This window comes from Peromyscus eremicus, chromosome 15, assembly GCF_949786415.1.
Source record: "Peromyscus eremicus chromosome 15, PerEre_H2_v1, whole genome shotgun sequence".
NCBI lineage: Eukaryota > Metazoa > Chordata > Mammalia > Rodentia > Cricetidae > Peromyscus > Peromyscus eremicus.
In genome coordinates, this window is record NC_081431.1 from 5,848,285 (window position 1) to 5,870,335 (window position 22,051).

The 22,051-nt window shown below is 40.5% G+C and overlaps 1 protein-coding gene across 1 annotated transcript in view; it reads left to right on the forward strand.

Moving 5' to 3' along the window:
* Positions 1 to 22,051, forward strand: part of Cenpf (centromere protein F) — a 48,052-nt gene that overhangs the window by 12,174 nt on the left and 13,827 nt on the right. The window contains exons 8-12 of the mRNA XM_059281224.1: positions 4,468 to 4,593; positions 6,329 to 6,457; positions 8,876 to 8,998; positions 15,365 to 15,500; positions 17,243 to 20,628. Of these exons, the coding sequence (XP_059137207.1) occupies positions 4,468 to 4,593; positions 6,329 to 6,457; positions 8,876 to 8,998; positions 15,365 to 15,500; positions 17,243 to 20,628 (3,900 nt within the window). The remainder of the gene's footprint in view (positions 1 to 4,467; positions 4,594 to 6,328; positions 6,458 to 8,875; positions 8,999 to 15,364; positions 15,501 to 17,242; positions 20,629 to 22,051) is intronic.

Sequence of the window (22,051 nt, forward strand, 5' to 3'; positions counted from 1 at the left end):
ATAATACCATTGTGCTAAGGTTTTGTAAAGATTGAGGGGATTTTTGTAAAAGGTTTGCAATAATACCTGGGTCAAGGTGAATTTATAATATTAATTGCTGTTATCACAGCTTATTATTGAGTTTGTATTCAACTTAGCTAATTTTGAGTTGAATCTCTGTCTAGCCGGGACTTCCTGTGTAATAAGAATGAATATTTGTCTTGTTTTTGATGAGAACAGTTCTTTTGTTCTACCTGTCATATTTGGTGAGGTCTCTAGTCAGACTGTTGTTAGAGGTTTTGACTTGGAGGGTGCTGAGAATCTGACTCTGTCTTTCATCTTATTACGGTTCCTCCAGGTCCTTAAGGTTCAGATGTAGTTCAGTGTCTTTTGGATTCTCTTTTCTACCCAAGTTAGTTTCAAATTACCTAACTGAAAATTCACTTCTCCTTTTTCTTCTTGTGCCTAATATGACTTTGTTGAATGTTGTGCTGACATCACATTATGATGTATGCCATTAGAATTGCTTATTAAATCCAATGGAGCTAATATACTCTTGTGCTCTGACGTGACTGAACGTTGTTTGGTTCTTTTTCCAGCTGTTTACAAACTACAGTTGGAGGCTGGAAGGAGTTTAGGGCTCACAGCAGCTAACCTGGAACCAGCACCCATGCTTTACAATTGAAAAAGCTGATGGAGTGTTCAGGGTCATAACTTGAGCTCTGTGCACTTTAGAGCATTGGTTCTCAACTCATGGGTCATACCCCTGGGTGATGAACTACCCTTTCACAAGGGTCACATATCAGGTATCTTGTATATCATATATTTATAATTCATAACAGTAGCACAATTACAGTTATGAAGTAGCAACAAAATAATTTTATGGTTGGGGTCATCACAACATAAAGAATTGAATTAAAGGGTTAAAGGGTTGCAGCATTAGGAAGGTTGAGAACCACTGCTTTAGAGTATTACAGAGCATACATGACATCTAGTGGGCAGTTACTTACACATGGATTGTGCATCATTGGAACCACAGTGGTATTCAGAATATTTTTGAATGAGGTGTAAATACCTTCAAGGTCTGTCTATAAGGAAAGGGTTGCTGTCCCTTAGGAATGCGCTGCACTGTGAAGGAGTGCCAGTAGAGGGCGCCAAGGGTTCATTTACTTTGGTGCTTGGTTTTTGTTTTTGTTCTGTTTGACATGGTCAGCCGTCAAAATGCCAGTCTTAGGGGCTATGATCTTAGTTGTTTTTCCATAGCCTACAGCAGTGGAGGACACAGTGGGTTCTCAATCACTATTTGTTAAATTTATATTTATTGTTGAAAATCATGTAGTAGTATTCCTTGGGAATTTAAAAACTTAAAGACAATAATTATAGCATTGGAAGGAAGTTATCTTAATGTCTGAGGCAGTGGGTGAATTTGATGCATTGGCTTAAGAATGTAATGTTTTCTGAGACTGAAGAAATAGATCAGTTGATGAAGTGCTTGCTGTGGACCTGAGTGGATTCCCAGCACCCAAGTAAAGAGCTGGGTATTCATCTGCATACAGAGAGCACACACATGTGAAGCAAGCAGTTCGTGTTGTTTAGAAAGTGTTTCACTGTGTAGCTCAGATTGACTTCAAACTGATGGTTTTCCTGTTTCAGCCTTCTGAATGCTGAGCACAGGTGTGTGCTACTGTGTACAGCTCAGGCTATCTTCTTAGTTATGGTATTTCTAAAATCATTTAGTCACCATTGACCAGTTTGTTGCTGTTCATCTTTGGTTAGTTAATAATCGACATTTTATATTCCAGTAAATATTGCATACTGTTTTCTTCTGAATTCTCAGGTTTCTAATACAATACTCAGTAGTGTTAAATTAGACTATGGGTGGCTGAACAGATGGCTTAAGTCAGTAAAGTGCTCACACAAGCTTGAGCACTGGAGTTCCGTCTGTCCTCAACACTCATACTTAAATTACATGCATACATAATACAGATGCAGATAGGATCTGTGAACTGACTCAGCAGGTACACATAGTTGTTGCAGAAACCTAACAATTTGAGTTCAATCCCCAGAACCCATGGTTGGAGGAGAGAACTGACTCCAAAACGTTGTTCTCTGACCTGTATGCATGTGTTGTATCCCCCCAGCATATATATATATATACACACACACACACACACACACACACACACACACACACACACACACACACAATAATTAAAACATAGCTGGTTATGGTTGCACGTGCTATAATCCTAGCACTGGGGTGTGGTGGGGGAGAGGGGACAGTGCAGAGACAGAAGGATCCCTGGTGATGGCTGTCTAGGCCGTCCAGCTGAATTGGTGAAACCTTCCAGTATCATTGACAGATTCTGCCTGAAAAACTGAGAACCATTGAGGAAGACACTGATGTTGACCTCTGGTCTCCATGTGCACCTGCAAATGTTTACCTTCATACACATGCACACAGTATATGCACACAAAGTAACACATATGTATTGAAAAAATTTCAGAGAAAAATATTAGTGAAATTTATTAAATTGAGGCACCTCACAGAATGGAGAACTCTTCCCTATTAATATAAAGCTTTTTTCCCCCAATGATTTATTTATTTTTATGTACATTGCATATATCTCTGTGTGAGGACATATATGTCCTGGAACTGGAGTTACAGACAGTTGTGAGCTGCTGTGTGGGTACTGGGAATTGAACTCCAGTTCTCTGGAAGAGCAGCCATCTCTGTTAAGCCATCTTTCCAGCCCCCACAAAGCTTTCTTATTACTCCTTAAGTGTTGTTTTTTTGGGGGTCAGTCATTTTAAGATGTAGGCGGAGTTTTCCTGTCCCGACTGCCTGCTCCCAAATAACCGGCACAGAGGCTTATAAATGCTTGGCTAATAGCTCAGGTTTGTTCTAGCTAACTCTACACTTAAATTAATCCATATTTCTTATCTTTGCTTCGCCATGTGGCTAATGGCTTGTTAACCTCATTTTCTATATGTTCTGCTTGTTCGGCAGCCTGCTGTCTTCTCCCTGACTCCACTCTTCCTCCTCCCAGAGTCCTCTGTGTCTGGCTGTCCCACCTATATTTCTGGTCTGGCTACCAGCCTGTCAGCTTTTTATCAACCGATGAGACTAATACATATTTACAGTGTATGGAAGGATTATTCCACAGCATTAAGGATTTGAACTAAAGGAATAGCTTCAAGATATGCAGTGAATCTCACCACTTGAAGGACTAAAACAATTTTGTTTAAATTTAACTTTAGGAAAATACCCCAAGTTTTCATGTAATTAACATTTTTTAAATTATCAGATAACTATATATATATATATATGTAAGAAAGCAACAGCATATTCTTTTTATTGTTTCTGAGAGCATAATTTAAAAACAGGCTATGGTTTTCTGGGATTCTGTGAACCTCTAGAAATGTAATGGTATAATGGAAGTATTATGTAAAGAAGTAGTTTAATATTTAACATTTCTCACAAAAATTCATTATGGGCTGGGCATGGTGGTACCTGCTTTTAACCCAGCATCAGAAAGTTATAGGATGGCAGATCCTGAGTTTGAGACCACTTTGGTCAATGTTGTAAGTTTCAGGCCAGCCTGGGCTACTTACTTAGACCCTGACTCAAAACTATTTCTCTGTCTCTAATGTGCTTGCAGGATATTTTCATAGGAGGGTAAGGAGCTTGCTCTAACTATTTCATAGCTCATAAATCACTATGTCAGCATCACTGCTTGTTTACTTACTGACTTTCTTTATGAAGGAGGTCAGAGGATAACTTTCAGGAGTAAGTCATTAGCCTAGTTGGACCAAGAATTTCTGGACGCCCCTCCTGTCTCCAAACCCATCTTGCCATGGGATTCCTGGGCTGACAGATTCAAACCATCACATTCAACTCTTCATGTGGGTTCTGGGAATTAAAGTCAGACTGTCAGCCTTGTGTGGCAAGTGCTTTGACCTGCTGAGTTCTCAGGCCTCTTGCTGTCTTTTGATGTGTGCTTGGCATGCAGTGGTGGGGTGCGTTCTGAGAACACTGTCTCCCTTTCCCAGGGCACACGTGAAATATTTTAAAAGTGTACTGATGCCTACCATCCTTGTGCTAGCTAGTTCCTTAGTATAAATTTCATATTTGCTGATAGAATCATAGCAACCTTAGGATTTAGGTAATGAATGTAAACCTGACTTTTTAAATGAAATTAAAAAATCAAAACAATGGTAAACACAAAATAGACTTTAGGGACTACAGTTTTTTGTTATAGTTTTTTGGGTTTTTGTAACAGTACCTTACTGTGTAACCCTAGCTAGCCTGGACCTAACTATGTAGACCATACTGCCCTCAAACTCAGAGATCTGCTTGCCTCTGACTCCTCAGTGCTGGATTTCAAGATATGGATCATCATACTGACCTGGACTAAAATTTCTTAAAACACAAAATTTGGCTTCTTTGAGTAACTTGTTTTATGGAACATTTTTATCGGTTACCAGTGTACTGCCTTGGAACAGAAGCTGAAAAGTTTGACTGAGGAGTTGAGTTGTCATCGACAGAATGCAGAGAGTGCCAGATGTTCTCTGGAGCAGAAGATTAAGGAGAAGGAAAAGGAGCTTCAGGAGGTAAGGGGATGGGTTCATGGAGGGCTTTTTCTGAGAAGGACCTGTTGACTGTAGTTTGGAAGGAAGAACTGTTCATTATGACTGAGGACATTGTGGAGCAGGCATGCTTTGTGAGCACAACGCCACTGCGTTTTCCTCCCACTGAAGTTTTGTGCTTTTCCTGTAGTTAACTGTTTGATTAACAAGGACACTCTCTGAGTTCATTTTCTTTATGGGCTTGAGGTTTGATACTGAGTAGAGAAGGAGCGTCTTAAGCTCTTGATCCACAGTGAGAGGATTTGCTGTGTTGTCAGTTGTCTTTTAAGGTTGGGAGCTGGTTCATTACCTAAGAAGGTATTTGAGGCAGTCAGGGAACCAAAGATGGGCTGGCAGGTGTTTTGCCAGTGTGGGTTGTTCAGGTGCTTCACTCTGAGCATAAGTGATAACAGATGTTCCCCTGGTTGTCAGTCAACTAGCAGCATTTATGGCTGTTTTTTTCAAATGAAGACCATTGTAAGTGTATATGACTGATTAGTTAAGCCCTCATTTTCTTTTCTTTTTCTCCCCCTTTTGAATATGAGCTCATTAGCCCAGGCTCCTTGAACTTCTGATCCTTTTGCTTCTACTGCCTGAATTCTGGATTAGGGGTGTGTGTGTCACCATGCTCAGCTCTAATGCCCTCTTTTGTTTTATTTTTAAGCATGTGGTCTATATGTATGTGGGTACATGAGTGCAGAAGTACATGCACATATATGGGCATGAGTGAAGAGGCTTTATGTTGACGCAGGATGTCTTCAGTTGCTCTCCACTGTAGCCGGAAGGTTTCTCTGATCCGCCTTGCCCCACGGTCCCACAGCTGCTTATAAAATAATCACTCAGAGGCTTAATAGTATTTACAAACTGTATGGCCTATGGCGGGCTTCTTGCTAGCTAGCTCTTTCATCTTAAATTAACCTATTTCTATTAATTTATGTTTTGCCATGTGGCTATGGCATTACTGGTCTGCTGGCATCTTGCTTCTCCTTCGGCGACTGCTGGTGTCTCTCCCTCCTCTTCTTTCTTCTCTCTGTCTGCTTGGATATCCTGCCTGCCTCTAAGCTGCCTTGCCATAGGCCAATGCACCTTTATTTATCAACCAATCAGAGCAATACATGTTCATAGCATACAGAAAGATATTTCACAGCACTCCTTTATTTTTGGAGTCAGGGTTTCTCAGTTGAACCCAGAACTGGCTGATTACTACTATAGCTAAACAGCTTGCCCTGGGGATCCTTTTTCTCTGCCTCATGAGTGCTGACATTAAAGGTGGCTGCACACTTGCCTGACTTTTCTGGGGTTCCTGGGATCCATACTTTGGTGCTCATACTTGGATGGCAAGCATTTTATCCATTGAGCCATCTTCCCAGCTCTTATGCCTAAATTTTTGGTGTGTTTCTGTGCTAAGTTGTGTTGGTTGCAGCTCAGCTAGTCTTTCCTGCCCTCCATTCTCCAAAGTGAGATGACTGAGATAGGAGATGAGGTGGAAATTGACTGGCTTCCATGGGGTCAACTGGTGACTCTTTGATCTTTTCCTCTGAGACCTGTTTTTGATTATCAGGGCCAGTGTTCAGGGTGATTGTCTTTGGCATTCAGTAGATGGTTAGTGTGACTCCCTGTTGTCTTTCACTTTCATATAGCATTGCCTGTTAGGATGCTTGTGCCTGCTCGTAGAATCTCCTCTGTTAATGGCTCTTTGATCCGATGTTTTACTTTTCAGGAGCTGTCCCGACAGCATCGATCTTTCCAAGCTCTGGACCAAGAGTATACTCAGATGAAAACCAGACTTACCCAGGAGTTACAGCAAGCCAAGCATGCGCTCAATGTCCTCCAGGTGGAACAGGAGAAGGTAGGGCCCCGAACTTAGTTCTCACAGTCCCACATGCATGTTCCTTCTCTACTTCAGTTGACCTAGATTTTGTTTTAATTGATAGTTAAAAGCAGAAAAAAAATGTGATTTTGATACATACTTTTTGAAAAATGTAATATTTCAGGTTAAACGTATTATCTTCTTAAACATTTGTCATTCTTTATAGTAACAACTTTCCAAGTCCCTTGTCTCGGCGTTTGTGCAGAACATAATTGTTGTGTGTACTTAGCAGTGCCACACTAGATTAGACCTGAGAGTCATCCTTCCCTTCCCTTTGCTCTCCCCAGTCTCTGAAACTCCTGTTTCTTTCCAAAGTCCTTGGGATTGACTTTTTGGGAATCAGTCTAAGTCTGTGTCTCTTGTTAAATGTCCTTCATTCTCTTTCAAAGTGGAAAACAACCTTTATGGCTGAGTTTTCTCAGGAAATGGTGAAATGGGTTGGGTTTTCAGATCTGGATATAAGTGGAAATCTCTGATATTCTGGTCTTTATGGAGTACATAACAATAGGGGGGGGGGAGAGGACGGCTTTCCTAAGTAGTTTCTTCCCCCAGATAGTTACAGCTTGGATAGTTACCAGCTGGCTTATTTAAGACTCTAAGAGTGGCCTACCCAGGTTTCTGGCTTTGCATACCCCCTGCATTATGATGGGTCTTGTGTTATGTCTCCAGCCTGGAGGTGTCTTCTGAACCACAGGCTTGTCGCTGTACTTGGCACTCTCTCTGTGTGGATAACAATAATGAGGTGATCATTGAACTTCAGCTATTGTCTTCTAGATGAGCACCTCCTCTCGTCCTTTCCATCCCCCTAGATAGAATTCCAATCTTCACAGTGCTCAGGCCAACACTTCAGGCTAGTCCATCAAAACTGCTGAATCCACTTTTGTGCACACGTCTTGGTGTATATTTGTATTTTATAAAGTGTATGAATATATTTCCATGTGAATGATAGTATATTTTTTAATTTAATTTTTTGTTTGAAAAATTTAAAAATGCATACAATATATCTTGATCATTTTTACCTTATTTCTCCTCTTAATGCTTTCCAGATCTATGCTCCCAACTTCATATCCTCTGTTTTGTTTTTTATAACCTCTGAGTCTGTGTATCATGGGTATGGGGCCATCCAAAGGAGCATGGTTGACCTACCAGGGGCCACACCCTTAAAGAAAACTGACTGTCCCTCTCCCAGTAGCCATCAGTTGTCCATGGCTCTTCAGTTAGGGCTGGGAGGTAGCTAACTTCTCTGCAGTCCATGCTGGAGTATCCACTGACTTGATCTCGTGCAGGTCTTGTGCACGCAACCATAGCTGCTGTGTATTCGCGACTGAAGACATGTTTCACCCTGGTCATTTCCACCCTCTAGCTCTTACATATTTTATAGCATGTGGTCTTGTCACTATTACCTGTCAGCGTCTAGTTTTGTCATCTACCCCCAGAAACTTTCCCATGTGCCCTTCCTACTAGTTAAGAATAAATTTGACTTTTCTGTCTGTGTTCACACACTGTTGAATACAACTGCTTTAACCATGTCCAGTGCCACATCCTGATACCAGTTACCATGCCAGCCTCTTGTCTGCCCCCTAAACCCCTGTCTGTGGTTGTTTCTTAACAGTCTGTTTTCAGTCAGTAGTCAGAGTGAAGCTTCCATCACGTAAGTCAGATCCCATAGCTCCTCTGCTCAAAACCGTGTGGTCACTTGCTGCCCCATCACTAGACCAGACTGTGCTTGGGTGGCAGACCCAGGTGGCTTCCTGATTTCCCTGTGGTGCTCATCTTCTGTCCTCCTCTCACTTGCTTCCATTTAGCCATGTGGCCCCCTGGCTCTGGCTGGATACACTAAGTGGGGGCAACCTCAGGCCTTGATTGTAGTTCAACTCCCAGGTTGCTATTTGCTCATGGCCTGGGAGGCGTGTGCCTCTACTGCACTGAGCATCCTGGTTGCTGCATCTGTCTCCAATCTCAGTCTCTCAATACTCTGTTTTGTTAGTGTATTTAATCTCTCTCTGTAGTATGAACATTTGAACATTTTCTGGCTCACTTGTGTACTGTGTAGTTAGGCTCATGATCTGAAAACATAATTCCTAAATAATAAAGTAACTACTTACATAGCACCTATGGGTAATATAGAGATGATGCCTATAACCTACCTACACACAGGAATCTGTGTGTAGGTAGGTTATAGGCAAACCTCAAAGCATTCTATAGAGTGAGGGTTTTGATGTCCTTGGATCTTCTGGAGCCATTTTGCACATACCAGGGAATGATGACCCATGTTCTCCCAGTCTGTCTTTCTCTTTCTCTTTTATCTCAGCCTTTTGTTTTTGTTATTCTTTAAGAGTGGTTGATTATTTGCAGAGAACATAAATACAGAACTTCATTGTTTTTTCTCTCTTGTAGGTCACATCAGTGAAGCAGCAGTTAGAAAGGAGTTTAGAAGAATTTAGGCAAAAGTTCAACAGAACAGAACAAGCCCTTCTGGAGAGTCAGATCACAGAGAATGAGCTGAGGAGAAGCAGTGAGGTATGTGAGCAGGAGGGTGAAGGAACAAACCCCACACAGGATGAAGTATGACAATAAAAAATGTCTGAAGAATTAAAAAAAAATTGTGTGTGTGTGTGTGTGTGTGTGTGTGTGTGTGTGTGTGCAAGTGCACATATGGGCATGTGTGTCACATCCTGCTCATGGAGGTCAGAGTAAAACTTGCAGGCATTTGTTCTTTCTTTCCACCTTTATGTGGCTTCCGAGGATCAAACTCATGATAGCAGGCTTGGCAGCAAGCACCTCCGTACACTGAGTCATCTCCTGGTGCGGAAAAATGGACCCTGACCTTTGTCAGTAGTTTATTAGTACCATGCATATTCTCTTCTTTTCAGGATGCTAATGTAAAAGTGTTTTATATATGTAGAATATGTCCTTATTTTCTCTTTTTACTTTGAAATGCTTACTCATGCATTTAGCATGAGGAATTAAGAATATATAATCAAGTTTTTTTATTTATTTATTTATTTATTTATTTATTTATTTATTTATTTATTTATTTAGAGACAGGTTTCTCTGTGTAATCCTGGCTGTCCTAGAACTCACTCTGTAGACCAGGCTGGCCTTGAATTCAGAGATCTGCCTGCCTTTGCATCCCAAGTGCTGGGATTAAAGGCATGCACCACCACTGCCCAGCTATAAACAAATTTAAAAATTTTTATTGTATGGTTATATGTGTTTATGTCTGTGCACCACATGTATGCCTGGTGTTCACAGAGGCAAGAAGAGAGACGGTGTCTGATATCCTAGAACTGGAGTTAAAGACAGTTGTGAGCCTTTATGTCCTCTGAAAGAGCAACAGCCACTGCTCTTCAAACCTCTGAGCCAGTTGGGCGGTGGTGGCGCACGCCTTTAATCCCAGCACTTCGGAGGCAGAGCCAGATGGATCTCTGTGAGTTCGAGGCCAGCCTGGGCTACAGAGTGAGTTCCAAGAAAGGCGCAAAGCTACACAGAGAAATCCTGTCTCAAAAAAACAAACAAACAAAAAAAACCTCTGAGCCATCTCTCCAGCCCCTATAAAAAAAAATCACATTTCAAAGCAGTGGTTCTTAACCTGTGGGTTGTGACCCCTTTAGGGTCAAACAACCCTTTCTTCAGATACCTTGCATATCAGATATTTACATTATGACTCATAACAGTAGCAAAATTACAGTTATGAAGTAGCAAGGAAATAATTTTATGGTCGGGGGTCACCACAACAAGAGGACCTGTGTTAAAGGGTCACAACATTAGGAAGATTGAGAACCACTGATTTAAAGATTATTTTAGACCACTTGAGAGGTGGAATTATAGAACAAAGGAATTGTTCAGATTTAAAAGGAATAAATGAAACTGTCAATGTAGATTATTGTTTGTTACAGCTCTACCTTCTCCCTTTTGCTTCTTCATTCATTTCTTTTTGAGGTGGAGTCTCACTGTGTTGCCTAGGATGGCCTAAAACCCAAGTAGCTAAGTTAAGCCTTCAATTCTTGATCCCACTGCCCCTTCCTCTCAAGTTGCTGGCATTACCGGCCTGTGCTGGCATGCCCACTTGCTCTTTGTTGTTTGGAGTACACTCTGGCTGTGTGTCCCAGGCTAGTTTGGAGCCTGCCTTGTCTCCACAGTGCTGGGATCTGAATCCCTTTTGAAGGGTTAATTTAGAGTCACAGTGTTAAAAAACCCATGGAAAAATCGTAGACATAAAAAATGACCTTAGTTCAGTCTCTGGCACTATCAAAATAAATAAATAAACAGAATCATGTAATTATGATTGGTATTACTCTTTAGAAGTGACCATTGATCTTAGGATCCACTGTGCAGCCTGGTCCGTGTTGCTTGTAGATCCCTGTTCTGCCAGGCAGTGGATGAGGGAGTATCTTGGCTGTGGGAGTGTTCTGAGGATCTTATTCCTACCCATGTCAGTTTGGCTTCTGAACTTCCTTGGTGGCCTGGAGATTGTTTTAAAGGCCTTAATTAAGAAGCATTTAGGAACAGCTGATAGACTGCAGTGATTTGAATAGAGCCAGAAATTGAACAGAGAACAAGAGAAGATCAGTAGAGGTGTCTTCTCAGATACTACAGGGAAAAATGTTTTCCCACTATTGAACTGTTTTGTCATCACTTTTTAGCCTGCTAACGATGAAAGAAATATAGTTTTGTTCATTATCTAGGTGATAAAGTCTAAATGCGTTTGCCCCCGTGGCATTTCACTACAAATGAGAACACCTGTCATGGCAAAGAGGAAGTTATTAAAGCAGCCAGCAACAAAGGGGGAGCACTGCTGGAGATGGGGTGGGGGCATTCAACACCGGCTCCCCAAGTGGAAGCCATTCAGTCAGATCCTGTGATGGGTTCATCTGCAAACATTTCCAGTGCGTGTTTATTGCAGCAAAACAAATGTTTGCCTTTTGGCCAGTGGGGACCAACCAACAGATGCTTCTGCTAACATTTCCACAGGCAGACTGGCATGAAGCTCTTCCCTCTGTGAGCTCCCCTTTTAGCCAGGAACTCTCCTGCGACTCGACTGGCTGCCTGTGGAAACATTTTGTAGAACTATCATCTGCTTCAGAGTCTAAACACCTTTTAACGTGACTTGCTGGGGCATTTTAATAGACTGGACATTGTCTTACAGATGTTTCTGAAGACTGATTTTATCCCCATGGGGTCTGGGTTGTGGTACTATCTCTGATTTCAGGTCGTACTGCATCATGCGCCTACCATGTTCAAATGAAGTCATGTGTGGAACATGCTCAGCACAGGGCCTACATATATATGTGTCATTCATCTTAATTTGTGTTTATGCTTGCCTGTGAGTCTTCTTTTGGAGATAACAGCAGGAATTGAAAAGGCTTTTCTGGCTCTTGTACTTTGAACTGTGGTTCAAAGACCAGAGAAGTGACTTGTCATTAAGAGTGCTGATGTAGCTTGGGGATTACAGTGCTGATGGCTGTAGTCGGAGCAATCCTGATGTCCACTGTTAGGCTATCTACCCATCTCTTATGTTACCTTGGGATCCCTTTCTAGTCTGCATACAGATGCAAATAATATACTTCCCTTTTAAGACTGTATTCGCGATTAAGTCCAATATTGCATAGAAAGTATGTGGCCCAGTGCCCCACCTGTAAGTGTCCAGTAAATCATAGAAGTCCACCTGTTTGTTGTTTTTGCTTCACAAATGTTAATAACTTTTTATGTTAGAATTGTTTGTGATATAATGTCAGGCACAGAAGGGTCATGACCAAAGACAGTGCATTTGAGAGTTCTCATATTTAAGAATCTTGCCAGTTTAATTATCTGGTGTTTTTCTGTATCTAATTATAAGTAATCACAAACAAGTTCAACATGCTTATAGGTTTTGGATGCTGAAATGATGTGACAGTTGTCCTGAAATTTTCCTTGACTGTGTTTAGTAAACTAATATACTTCTTGCAATTAGAAATATCAGTGCTGGAAATGTGATTTAATGGTCCAATCAAGGGTAAAGTTAACATTTAGTATCAAAGTGATGGGGGTGGGGGTAGATAAGCTGCTCACCCCGCTTCAAGTGCCAGCCTCTGTTGCACTGGGGTTTGGTGGTAAAATACCATCTTTGACAGGCAGGATGAAGAAACACTTGCTTGGGAACCTTTCTAGGGATAGGGACCTGTACTGTATTAGGTCCTCTAAGGAGTGTAGTCTGGTGGGCAAGAATGAAAATGTAGAAGGGAGAAAGCACGTCCTCTGCATCCACCCCACACCCACATAGACAGCCTTCACCCAGCAGGGGACATATTAAGCTGTGCTCATGGATGGATTATGAAATGCCACACACTAACTGCAGTTTGTTTTGTCTGGCCCTAGGAAATGATGCTTCCCCTGCTGCTCCTAAACCAAAGCTGCTCTGGGTGGGATTGCTTGCTAAGCTAAGTGCTGGCTGTGCTTACGGAGATTGCCGTGCTTTTCCAGAGTAGTGCCCAATTTTGCAAATCATGTGAGGACACAAGAGATGCCTAGGAGAATATATCCTTGTATGCTTAACTCATTGTTGCTAATGAGCTACCCAATCAAGACTTAAGTGGCTGTAGCCTCATGGAAAACTAATTGCTGATGGATGGCAGCCTGTGCATCCATTTTCAGATGTTTATTTTCTAAATTCTGGCCTCTTAAAATTCTTGGGTTGGTCGCAGCCATAGCATTATAAGCCTGCTGGGTCCCAGGATTGGCTGAACATTCCTTCGTTAGGAACAAATATTTACAAAGCTAATGCCAAAGTGGAGAAAGACACCCTAATTTTTTCATTGGGCTTGCTATTTTCTTAAATGTCTGCAGTTATGGACTTAGCCACAGAGGCTAACAGGCATGCAGACATGACAATAACCTCTCCCCTTTGTGATACCTACCTTTCTCCCATTCCCCCATCCCCTTGTAAACCTTCTAAAACCTGTTTCCCGTGGAGGTGTTGTCAGTTTATCATGCACTGTTTCCCGAGGTTCCTTATCAAGGCCCAGACTTGATTTGATTTTTTTTTTTTTTTGAGTAAGAATAATTTGTAAGTTATAAAAATAGTAAGTCAACTCAGGATTCACCTCTGATGATCTTGCAACTGTTACATTTGGGGAAGAAATACTAATAACAATGCCCCATTACCCTTGTCGGAATGCTTCAAGTGTTCTGTCTTTCACATCTGTGATCTCATTAGATAGGTGATTATCCTCAGCCTGAAGAACAAACAAGTGATTATATTTCTGTATGTTTATTAATGCTAATTTTAATCAGTTACATTGTTTCACTTTCCTGATTTTTCCTTACAAGCTTGAGTACCGACTAGTAGGCAGGTTAACCTCTTGATCTCTTACAGCTGCCCTTTAGTTCTCATTGGTATCTTAGTTTCATAGTCAATTTCCTAGTGTAAGCAAGACAGGATCAGAGCACAGTAGATAGGAGTGCGGTCCTGACAACAGGCTGTCTCATTTCATGATGAAATGAGTGTATATACGTGAACACAGCAGCTGCCAGCAAGTTTTCAAGTACTTTCTAGTCGCCACATTCTCCCTCTTCCTGAATTTGGCTTTGTTACATGGGTACCCATCTGCTGGTAGTAACCAGACTGATAATTGAAGGCAGCCTTCCAACAGAGCATCGCCAGGGCCATCTGTTTTCCAACAGTGCAGTAGGGTTTTGGAGGATGGGTCTTAATTGTTTCTTTAAGATTCAAAAAATGTCTTCCTACTTCTCAGAAGGGTATTTTTGAAATGTAACTAAAAAAAAAAGCCTTATGGATTTCTTTCATTCCCTAAGCTATTAGATACTTAGTTCTTAGTTTGTGGTGATATGCCAGTTCTCAGTTTAGGGTATAATATAGGTGGATGTACCTTTAAGCTATAAAAACTAGTAAAAATCTCAAGTGCCTACCCAGTGTTCCGGAGGCAGAACCAGGTAGATCTTTTGAGTGTGAGGCCAACCTGGTCTACACAATGGGACTCTAGATCCAAAAAAACAAAAGGGCTGGAGAGATGGCTCAGTGAGTAAAGCTACTTAGTGTATCAAACCTCAGTTGGATCTCTGCAACCTACATGGTAGAATAAGAACTGACTACCCCAAGTTGTCCTCTGATGTCCACATATATGCCATAGCATGTCCTGCCTCCCCAGTACATGCGCGCGCGCGTGTGTGTTTGCACATACTAATAAATAAAGATAATAATACTTTTGAAAAACTAAAGGAAACAAGTTTCAGTGTGACTGGAATGTTTTTTACTATGTGTTGTATCAGTCTTAGGTTGTTAAGGAAGAACAGTAGTGTTTGAATTCGGTGTCTGCATTTTGCATGGTTTAGATCATGATTTCCCAACATAGTGGAATGAAACTGTACTTTTATATATCTGTGTTGCTTTGCTGCACGTATGCTGTACTTATGGTGTGGATGCATATTTAATCATGGATCCAAGGAACCTATGAGTGCCCAGGAAATTTCATGTATAAAGACACTCTTATGATAGTGTACCTTAAGCTAGTTTTGCAGTGAGAAACAAAAATCTGATTTTGGAACATTATGATTTAAATATCACATCATCTCTTTGCAAAGATATGTTGAGTAATTTGGTTTGATAGGAATCTGCAAAACTTTTGTCTTTGATGATCTTATAAATAGGCTTTTTCTTCTGAGCTAACCTTTTAGCAACCAGAAAGTTTGAAGAAACATTTCCTGAAGGTATAAGATAATTCTTATCTTAGGTTTGGGATTTGCTTTTATGACTCAAATAAGATAGCACTTATTAGATACTCGAAGGGAGAGTTCATTCCTCCTGAGATATAGACAGGACCTTTATTAAGGCAGAAGTTATGACTCACTTGAGCAGTTTAGATTAAAACAAACTAAATGTGTTTTTAGGAAATGAAGAAGGAAAACAGTCTGATTAGGAGTCAGTCTGAGCAAAGGACCAGAGAAGTCTGCCACCTGGAGGAAGAACTTGGTAAAGTTAAAGTATGTTTGAGCCAGAGCCAGAATTTCGCAGAAGAGATGAGAGGTGAGTTCAGTAATGGTAGTGTTCTATACATCTTTTTTACATTTACTTACTTATTTTGTATATCTAGAGGGAAGTTGATGAAAGAACTCTTCCTTTCACTATATGGCTCTTAAGTATCAAACTCGGGTCATCAGGTTAGGCACCAAGCACCTTTACCAACTGAGCCATCTCAGCAGCCCAGAATTCTATTAAGTCTTATTCCCATAAGGAGAGATTGATCGTATTAGCCCATTGGAAAAACCTCTGTCCTTTTCTATATTCACCCAAAAATGTCTCTGCAGTTGACAAAGTTTTCTTTTTACTGCCTGGTTTCCAACATGATAGTTAAACTTTTACAAATTGGAGCACATTGAGTCCCCAAATGCACGGTTTTCACTACTTTGCAACCAGAAGGGTAAACATTGGTACACAATATATATTGGCAGTGTTGTCTCACCCTAGAGTGCCACCCTTCTATCATGTTTGTTCAGTGCGTATAGGGCACTATTCACTCATTACCATTTCTCTTAGAAGCAGAAAGCCCTACCTTAAATGTATGTGTTGCACCCCCTTAATGACTATTGTGTTTTGAAACTTAATTGACTAAATGACTTTATTTCCTGGGTTTATAGCCAAAGAAGTATGTTGTACACAGCAAATGAATCAGTCATTTGGTGCATATTTATTTGTAGCATATCTTTTGCATAACATTTTCTTGAGGTACTAGCATGAAGAATTTATCTCTAACTGTTGACCTGAATGTGTGTGACACTGCTATGGTTTGGTTTTGTTTTTAAATTTTCATTCTCTTTTTGTTTGTTTAGACTGGGTTTGATCACAGCCTATGCTCAACTAATCCTCCTGCCTCAGTTTCCCAAGTATCTAGAACTGAATCTCTGAGACTGCTTTCCCTTTTTTTGTGGCAGCTGGTAGAATTATCAGTCTTCAGTTTTCCTAAGGAAGACTATAAGAATGTGTTATGACTGGGCCATTTTTCAGGGTTGATCAAAAATGTCATTGTTTGAGACCCTCAAATGCAAAGTAGAAAAATAATGCCTTTGGGGTGCTGTTCCACAAGTCTTCAGCTCTCATTGGGTAGGTTTGAAGTTAGTGGATTAGAAATAAGTATAGTTTTTCATTTAATTTACATTATATTTCATACTATATTTTATTATTTACCAAAGAGACTTTCAGTTATTCCCTTTTCCCCCAGGCCTTTTTGTCAAGTCATTGCTAGGTGAAAATATTGCCAAGTAGGAGGGCTTTCAGTAGGACAAAAATAAGGTGGTGATAGGAGCTTCCAGATGAATCTCAACTCCTTTCACTACACTTGCTAAGGAGGGATTGGAATGTGGGTGACATTCTTGCTCATAAATAACATACATTTTTAAAAAAGAAATAATTCTAAATGCTCTGTAAACTTCCTTGTTCTTTATACATCATTTTTATTAGGCTGCCTAAGAGATTATCAGATATATTACTATACTAAAATGGCCATTTTCTCTCTATCTTTATATAAACATAGGTTATAAAGTTATTAGGTGAATTACTTTCAAGAACTCAGCATTAGTGTCAAATTCTTAGTTTCATTGTTTTTCTTCTTTTTAGTTTAGAGTTTAAAATTTTAGAAGCCATAGACTAGACATGCTAAGCAACTCCTTTCCTACTGAATTACACCCTGATGCTAGAGTATAACATTCTTATGAAATAGTTATTTGTTATAAACACTGATAACTTTGTGTTTCATTTGTTTGCTTTAATAGCTAAGAATACCTCTCAGGAAATCATGTTAAGAGATCTCCAGGAAAAACTAAAGCAGCAAGAAAACACTCTAACTTTAGAGAAACTGAAGCTTGCCTTAGCTGACCTGGAAGGGCAGCGAGACTGTTCTCAAGACCTGTTGAAGAAAAGGGAACATCACATTGAACAACTGAATGATAAGTTAAACAAAATTGAGAAGGAGTTTGAAGCTTTGCTGAGTGCTTTGGAGTTAAAAAAGAAAGAATGTGAAGAATTGAAAGAAGAAAAAACTCAATTTTCTTGTTGGAAAAGTGAAAATGAAAAACGTATAAATCAGGTAGAATCAGAAAATGAAAGTTTGCAGAGTAAAATGAACCACTTAGAAGCCAGTCTCAGGACACAACAAATGAAAAGTCAAGACTACAGTGAAAGAGTAAGAACTCTGGAGATCGAAAGAGAAAACCTTGATGTGGAGATTAGAAATCTCCACAGTGTGATAGACAGCAAGATGGTAGAGATCGAGACACAGAAACAGGTCTACTTGGAACTGCAGCAGAAAGCTGAGTTCTCAGATCAGAAGCATCAGAAGGAAATAGAAAATATGTGCTTGAAAAGCAGTGAGCTCACTGGGCAAGTTGAAGGTTTGGAGTCTAAGCTTCAGGTACTGTCAAGCGAGGTAGTGACCAAAGACCAGCAGTACCAAAGCCTGCGTGCTGAATACGAAACCCTGAGGGATTTGCTCAAATCCAGAGGTTCTCCAGTGACAAATGAGGATAAGCAGAGAAGTTCTTCATCTTTAGAACAGCAGCCTGCAGTGAGTGATTCCTCTGCAAATCTAATGGGGGAACAAGGAAGCGTGTATTCAGAGAGGAGTGGCTGCTTTGTAGATGGGGACCAAACTCATTTAGCTGTCTTACAAAGTAGAGTCACTTCACTTGAAAGTTCCCTGGAGTCTCAAAAGCAGATGAACTCAGATCTGCAAAAGCAATGTGAAGAGCTGCTACAAATCAAAGGAGAAATAGAAGAAAACCTCATTAAAGCAGAGCAGATTCATCAAGATTTTGTGGATGAAACAAACCAACGCATTGGTAAATTGCAGGAAGACTCTGCAGTTCATCAGAATATTGTTGCTGAAACTTTAGCAACCCTTGAGAGTAAGGAAAAAGAGTGTCAACTTTTGAAAGAAAAATTCAAAGCTGAGCAAACAGAGATTCAAGAATTAAAGAAGAGTAACTGCCTTCTTGAAGACTCTGTGAAGGAGCTACAGCTTTTATCTGAAACCTTGAGCTCAGAGAAGAAGGAAATGAATAACATCATCTCATTAAGCAAAAAAGACATTGAAGAGCTAACCCAAGCAAATGGGGCTCTCAAGGAAGTCAATGAGGCCTTATGGCAGGAGAAAATGAATTTACTCCAAAAACATGAGAAGATTTCGAACTGTATAGCAGAACAGGAAAGAAGCATCTCAGAGTTGTCTGATCAGTACAAACAAGAAAGACTTCTGTTACTACAACGATGTGAAGAAACAGAAACTGTGTTGGAAGATCTCAGGGCTAACTACAAAACAGCACAAGAAAACAATGCTAAGTTAGAATGCTTGCTCAGTGAATGCACTGCTCTTTGTGAGAATAGGAAAAATGAGCTGGAGCAGCTAAAGGAAGCATTTGCAAAGGAACAGCAAGAATTCCTAACAAAATTAGCCTTCAGTGAAGAGCAAAACAGGAAATTGATGCCAGAGTTGGAGATAGAGCAACAAACTGTGAGATCTGAGATTACAGATACCGAAAACTATTCTAAGAGTGAGGCTGATGGCTTAGGGCAAGAGAAGAGCTTGACTTTAAAGGAAGAGCAAAATAAGATGCAAGAGGAAGTTAATGACTTACCACCTGAGAATGAGCAATTAATGCAATTAGCTCAGACTAAACATGAACGTTATCATCTTGAAGGAGAATCAGTTGAGAACTCTGTAAAAGCAACAGAAGATGAGATCATTACGTGTAGTTCCCAGTATGAGATGGATATTGACACTAAAGACGGTTCTCCAGACAATTACAGGGCACAGGTGGTACGACTGGAAGCTTTGATTAGGGTTATGGAAGTAAAGCTTGACCAGAGCGAGGAGGAGAAAAGAACCCTGCATCAGGAATTACAGACAATTAGAGGAGAGCTAGGAACTGGGAGCTCCCAGGACACTCAGTCCCATGAAAGGACTGGCCTTAAAGACTGGGACATAGAAGCAGAAGGAAAGTATATGTCAATGCTCCATGAGTTGTCAGCAAGTCAGAATGAGAAGGCACACTTGCAGTGCTCTCTCCAGACGGCACTGAATGAACTGAGTGAGCTAGGGAAAATGTGTGAGGGACTGAAAGTTGAAAAGTCACAACTACAGTCTGAGCTGAAGGACTCACAAGCAGAGTGTCTCACAGCAACTAGTAAAATAGCATCAGGGGTTGAGAAGCTAGTGAATGAAGTAAAAATACTAAGCCATGAAGATGTTCTTCCTCAGAGTGAGCTAATGAAAGATGTGTCAGATGTGTTTCATGAGAAACAAAACAACACATCCATGTTCTTGCCTCCTTTGGACAGGAGCAGTTTCTGTGAGCAAATAACCTTGTCGGACAAAGAGGTTCGAGTGCACTTCGCCGAGTTACAGGAGAAATTTTCCTGTTTACAAAGTGAGCACCAAATTTTACATGATCAGCACTGTGAGGTGAGCTCTAAGATGTCAGAGCTGTGTTCCTATGTGGACACATTAAAAGCTGAAAATTCTGTCTTGTCAATGAATCTGAGAAACTTGCAGGGTGACTTGGTAAAGGAGAGGAAGCCTGGAGTGGAGGATGGACATACTCTGTCACTGTCATTCTGTGGGACAGACAGCCCTAGTCTGACAAAGTTTGGAGAAACTTCTTGTTACAAAGATGTTTTAGAACAAACTGGAGACACATCTCTTCTAAGTTTAGAAGGGAATGCTTCAGCAAACCCTTGTAATGTAGATGAAGTGTCTTACAGCAATCTAGAGGAGGAGAGTCTGACTGAGAAAGAAATCCCAGCTGCCTCTGTGAGGACTATTGAAGAACTTGAAATCCTATGTCAGGTGTACTTGCAGTCCCTCAAGAATCTAGAAGAGAAAATTGAGAGTCAAGGGATTATGAAAAATAAAGAAATTCAAGAGCTTGAGCAGTTACTAAGCTCTGAAAGGAAAGAGCTTGGCTGCCTTAGGAAACAGTATTTGTCAGAAAAGGAGCAATGGCAGCAGAAGCTGACAAGTGTGACTTTGGAGATGGAGTCCAAGTTGGCAGAAGAAAAGCAGCAGACGAAGAATCTGTCCCTTGAGCTTGAGGTAGCACGCCTTCAGTTGCAAGAGCTGGACTTAAGCTCAAGGTCTTTGCTTGGCACTGACATGGAAAATGTAAGTACCCGGGTTATACATGCTCTTTCTCTGCGTGCATGCCTAGTTAAACACTTAGTAAATGCTTGTTGGATTGAAATAAATAATGAAGTCAAGATTGGAATATTCTTCAGGTTCAAGGAAATAAATGAAAAACCAGAAATTTCCCAGAGCTAAGCAGGACTCAGAAAAACGAGGAAACTTTGAGGAGTTAATGTCCATCATGATTTGATTTAAATATTCTTTTATGGGAAATGGCTGAACATACTTTCAAAGTCTGAAGTTGGAAGTCTTTAAAATGTATATTCCATGACCAAGGAAAGCATTTAGTTAGGGCTGGCTTATAGTTCAGAGGTTTAGTTCGTTGTCAGCATGGCAGAAAGCGTGGAAGCACACAGGCAGACATGGTGCTGCAGAGGTAGCTGAGAGTTCTGTAACCAGATTGGCAGGCAGCAGGAAGAAAGTGACACTAGGCCTGGCTTGAGCATTTGAAACCCCCAAACCTACCCCCAGTGACACACTTGCTCCAACAAGGCCATACCCAGTCCCTGTCAAGTAGCATCACTCCCTCATGACCAAGCATTCAAATATATGAGCCCTTGGGGACCATTCCTATTCAAACCACCACATATACTTTTACTGATTAATAAGACACACTTAAATATTATGAACATTGAATGGTGTGTTAAGGTAGTTTAGCCTCATGCCTTTCAGACTGTTTTAAATGTTATTGCATCAGTTACTAAGTGAGATATAAGAAATTATTTAAATGTTAATTTTCTAACAGCTTGCAATGGTATCAGTTATTTAAAGAAAATTGCTTTATACTTTAGTTCCTTGTAGTTTGTCTTTTTTTGACTGGCTTAAATACTAATGCTGTACAGTTTGAGTCTTTCTCTACTTCTTTGAGGTGAAGGTCCTAGGTCATATTGAGATGGTGGTAGCAGTAATCAAAGTCATAGCACCCCATTTTGTAGATGAGGTTGAGATGAAACATGTACTTTACCCAAGAAAGTGCTGACTAGGATGAGGTCTTTGGGCTGAGAATCTGCTCATAAACCTTTACTGCCTTTCTTAGTAAAGAACACGAATACTGATGATCCCATTAACCATTTTCCCTGAAGTTGGTTAGACTCTTACTTGGTAATCACAAAGAAATGCTGCTCTTTTTAATTGCCTAAAGCATTGCAAGCTGTGAAGGAAAGATGTAATTTCCATGTTAGATGTAGTTGAAATAAATTTGCTGGAGGGTTCATCCTTATGATAAATACCTTACCCAGTGCTTTGCACATAAGTGACCCACTGAATGTTTGTGTTGACTATCTGAACAGAGAGCAGGATGGAATGAAGTATTGAGAGTTATGCTGTTTGGAGGGATATGCATAACACTGCTCATATGGGCAGTTTCTGTAAAGTAATAGTTAAACCATAGATTCCATTTTGA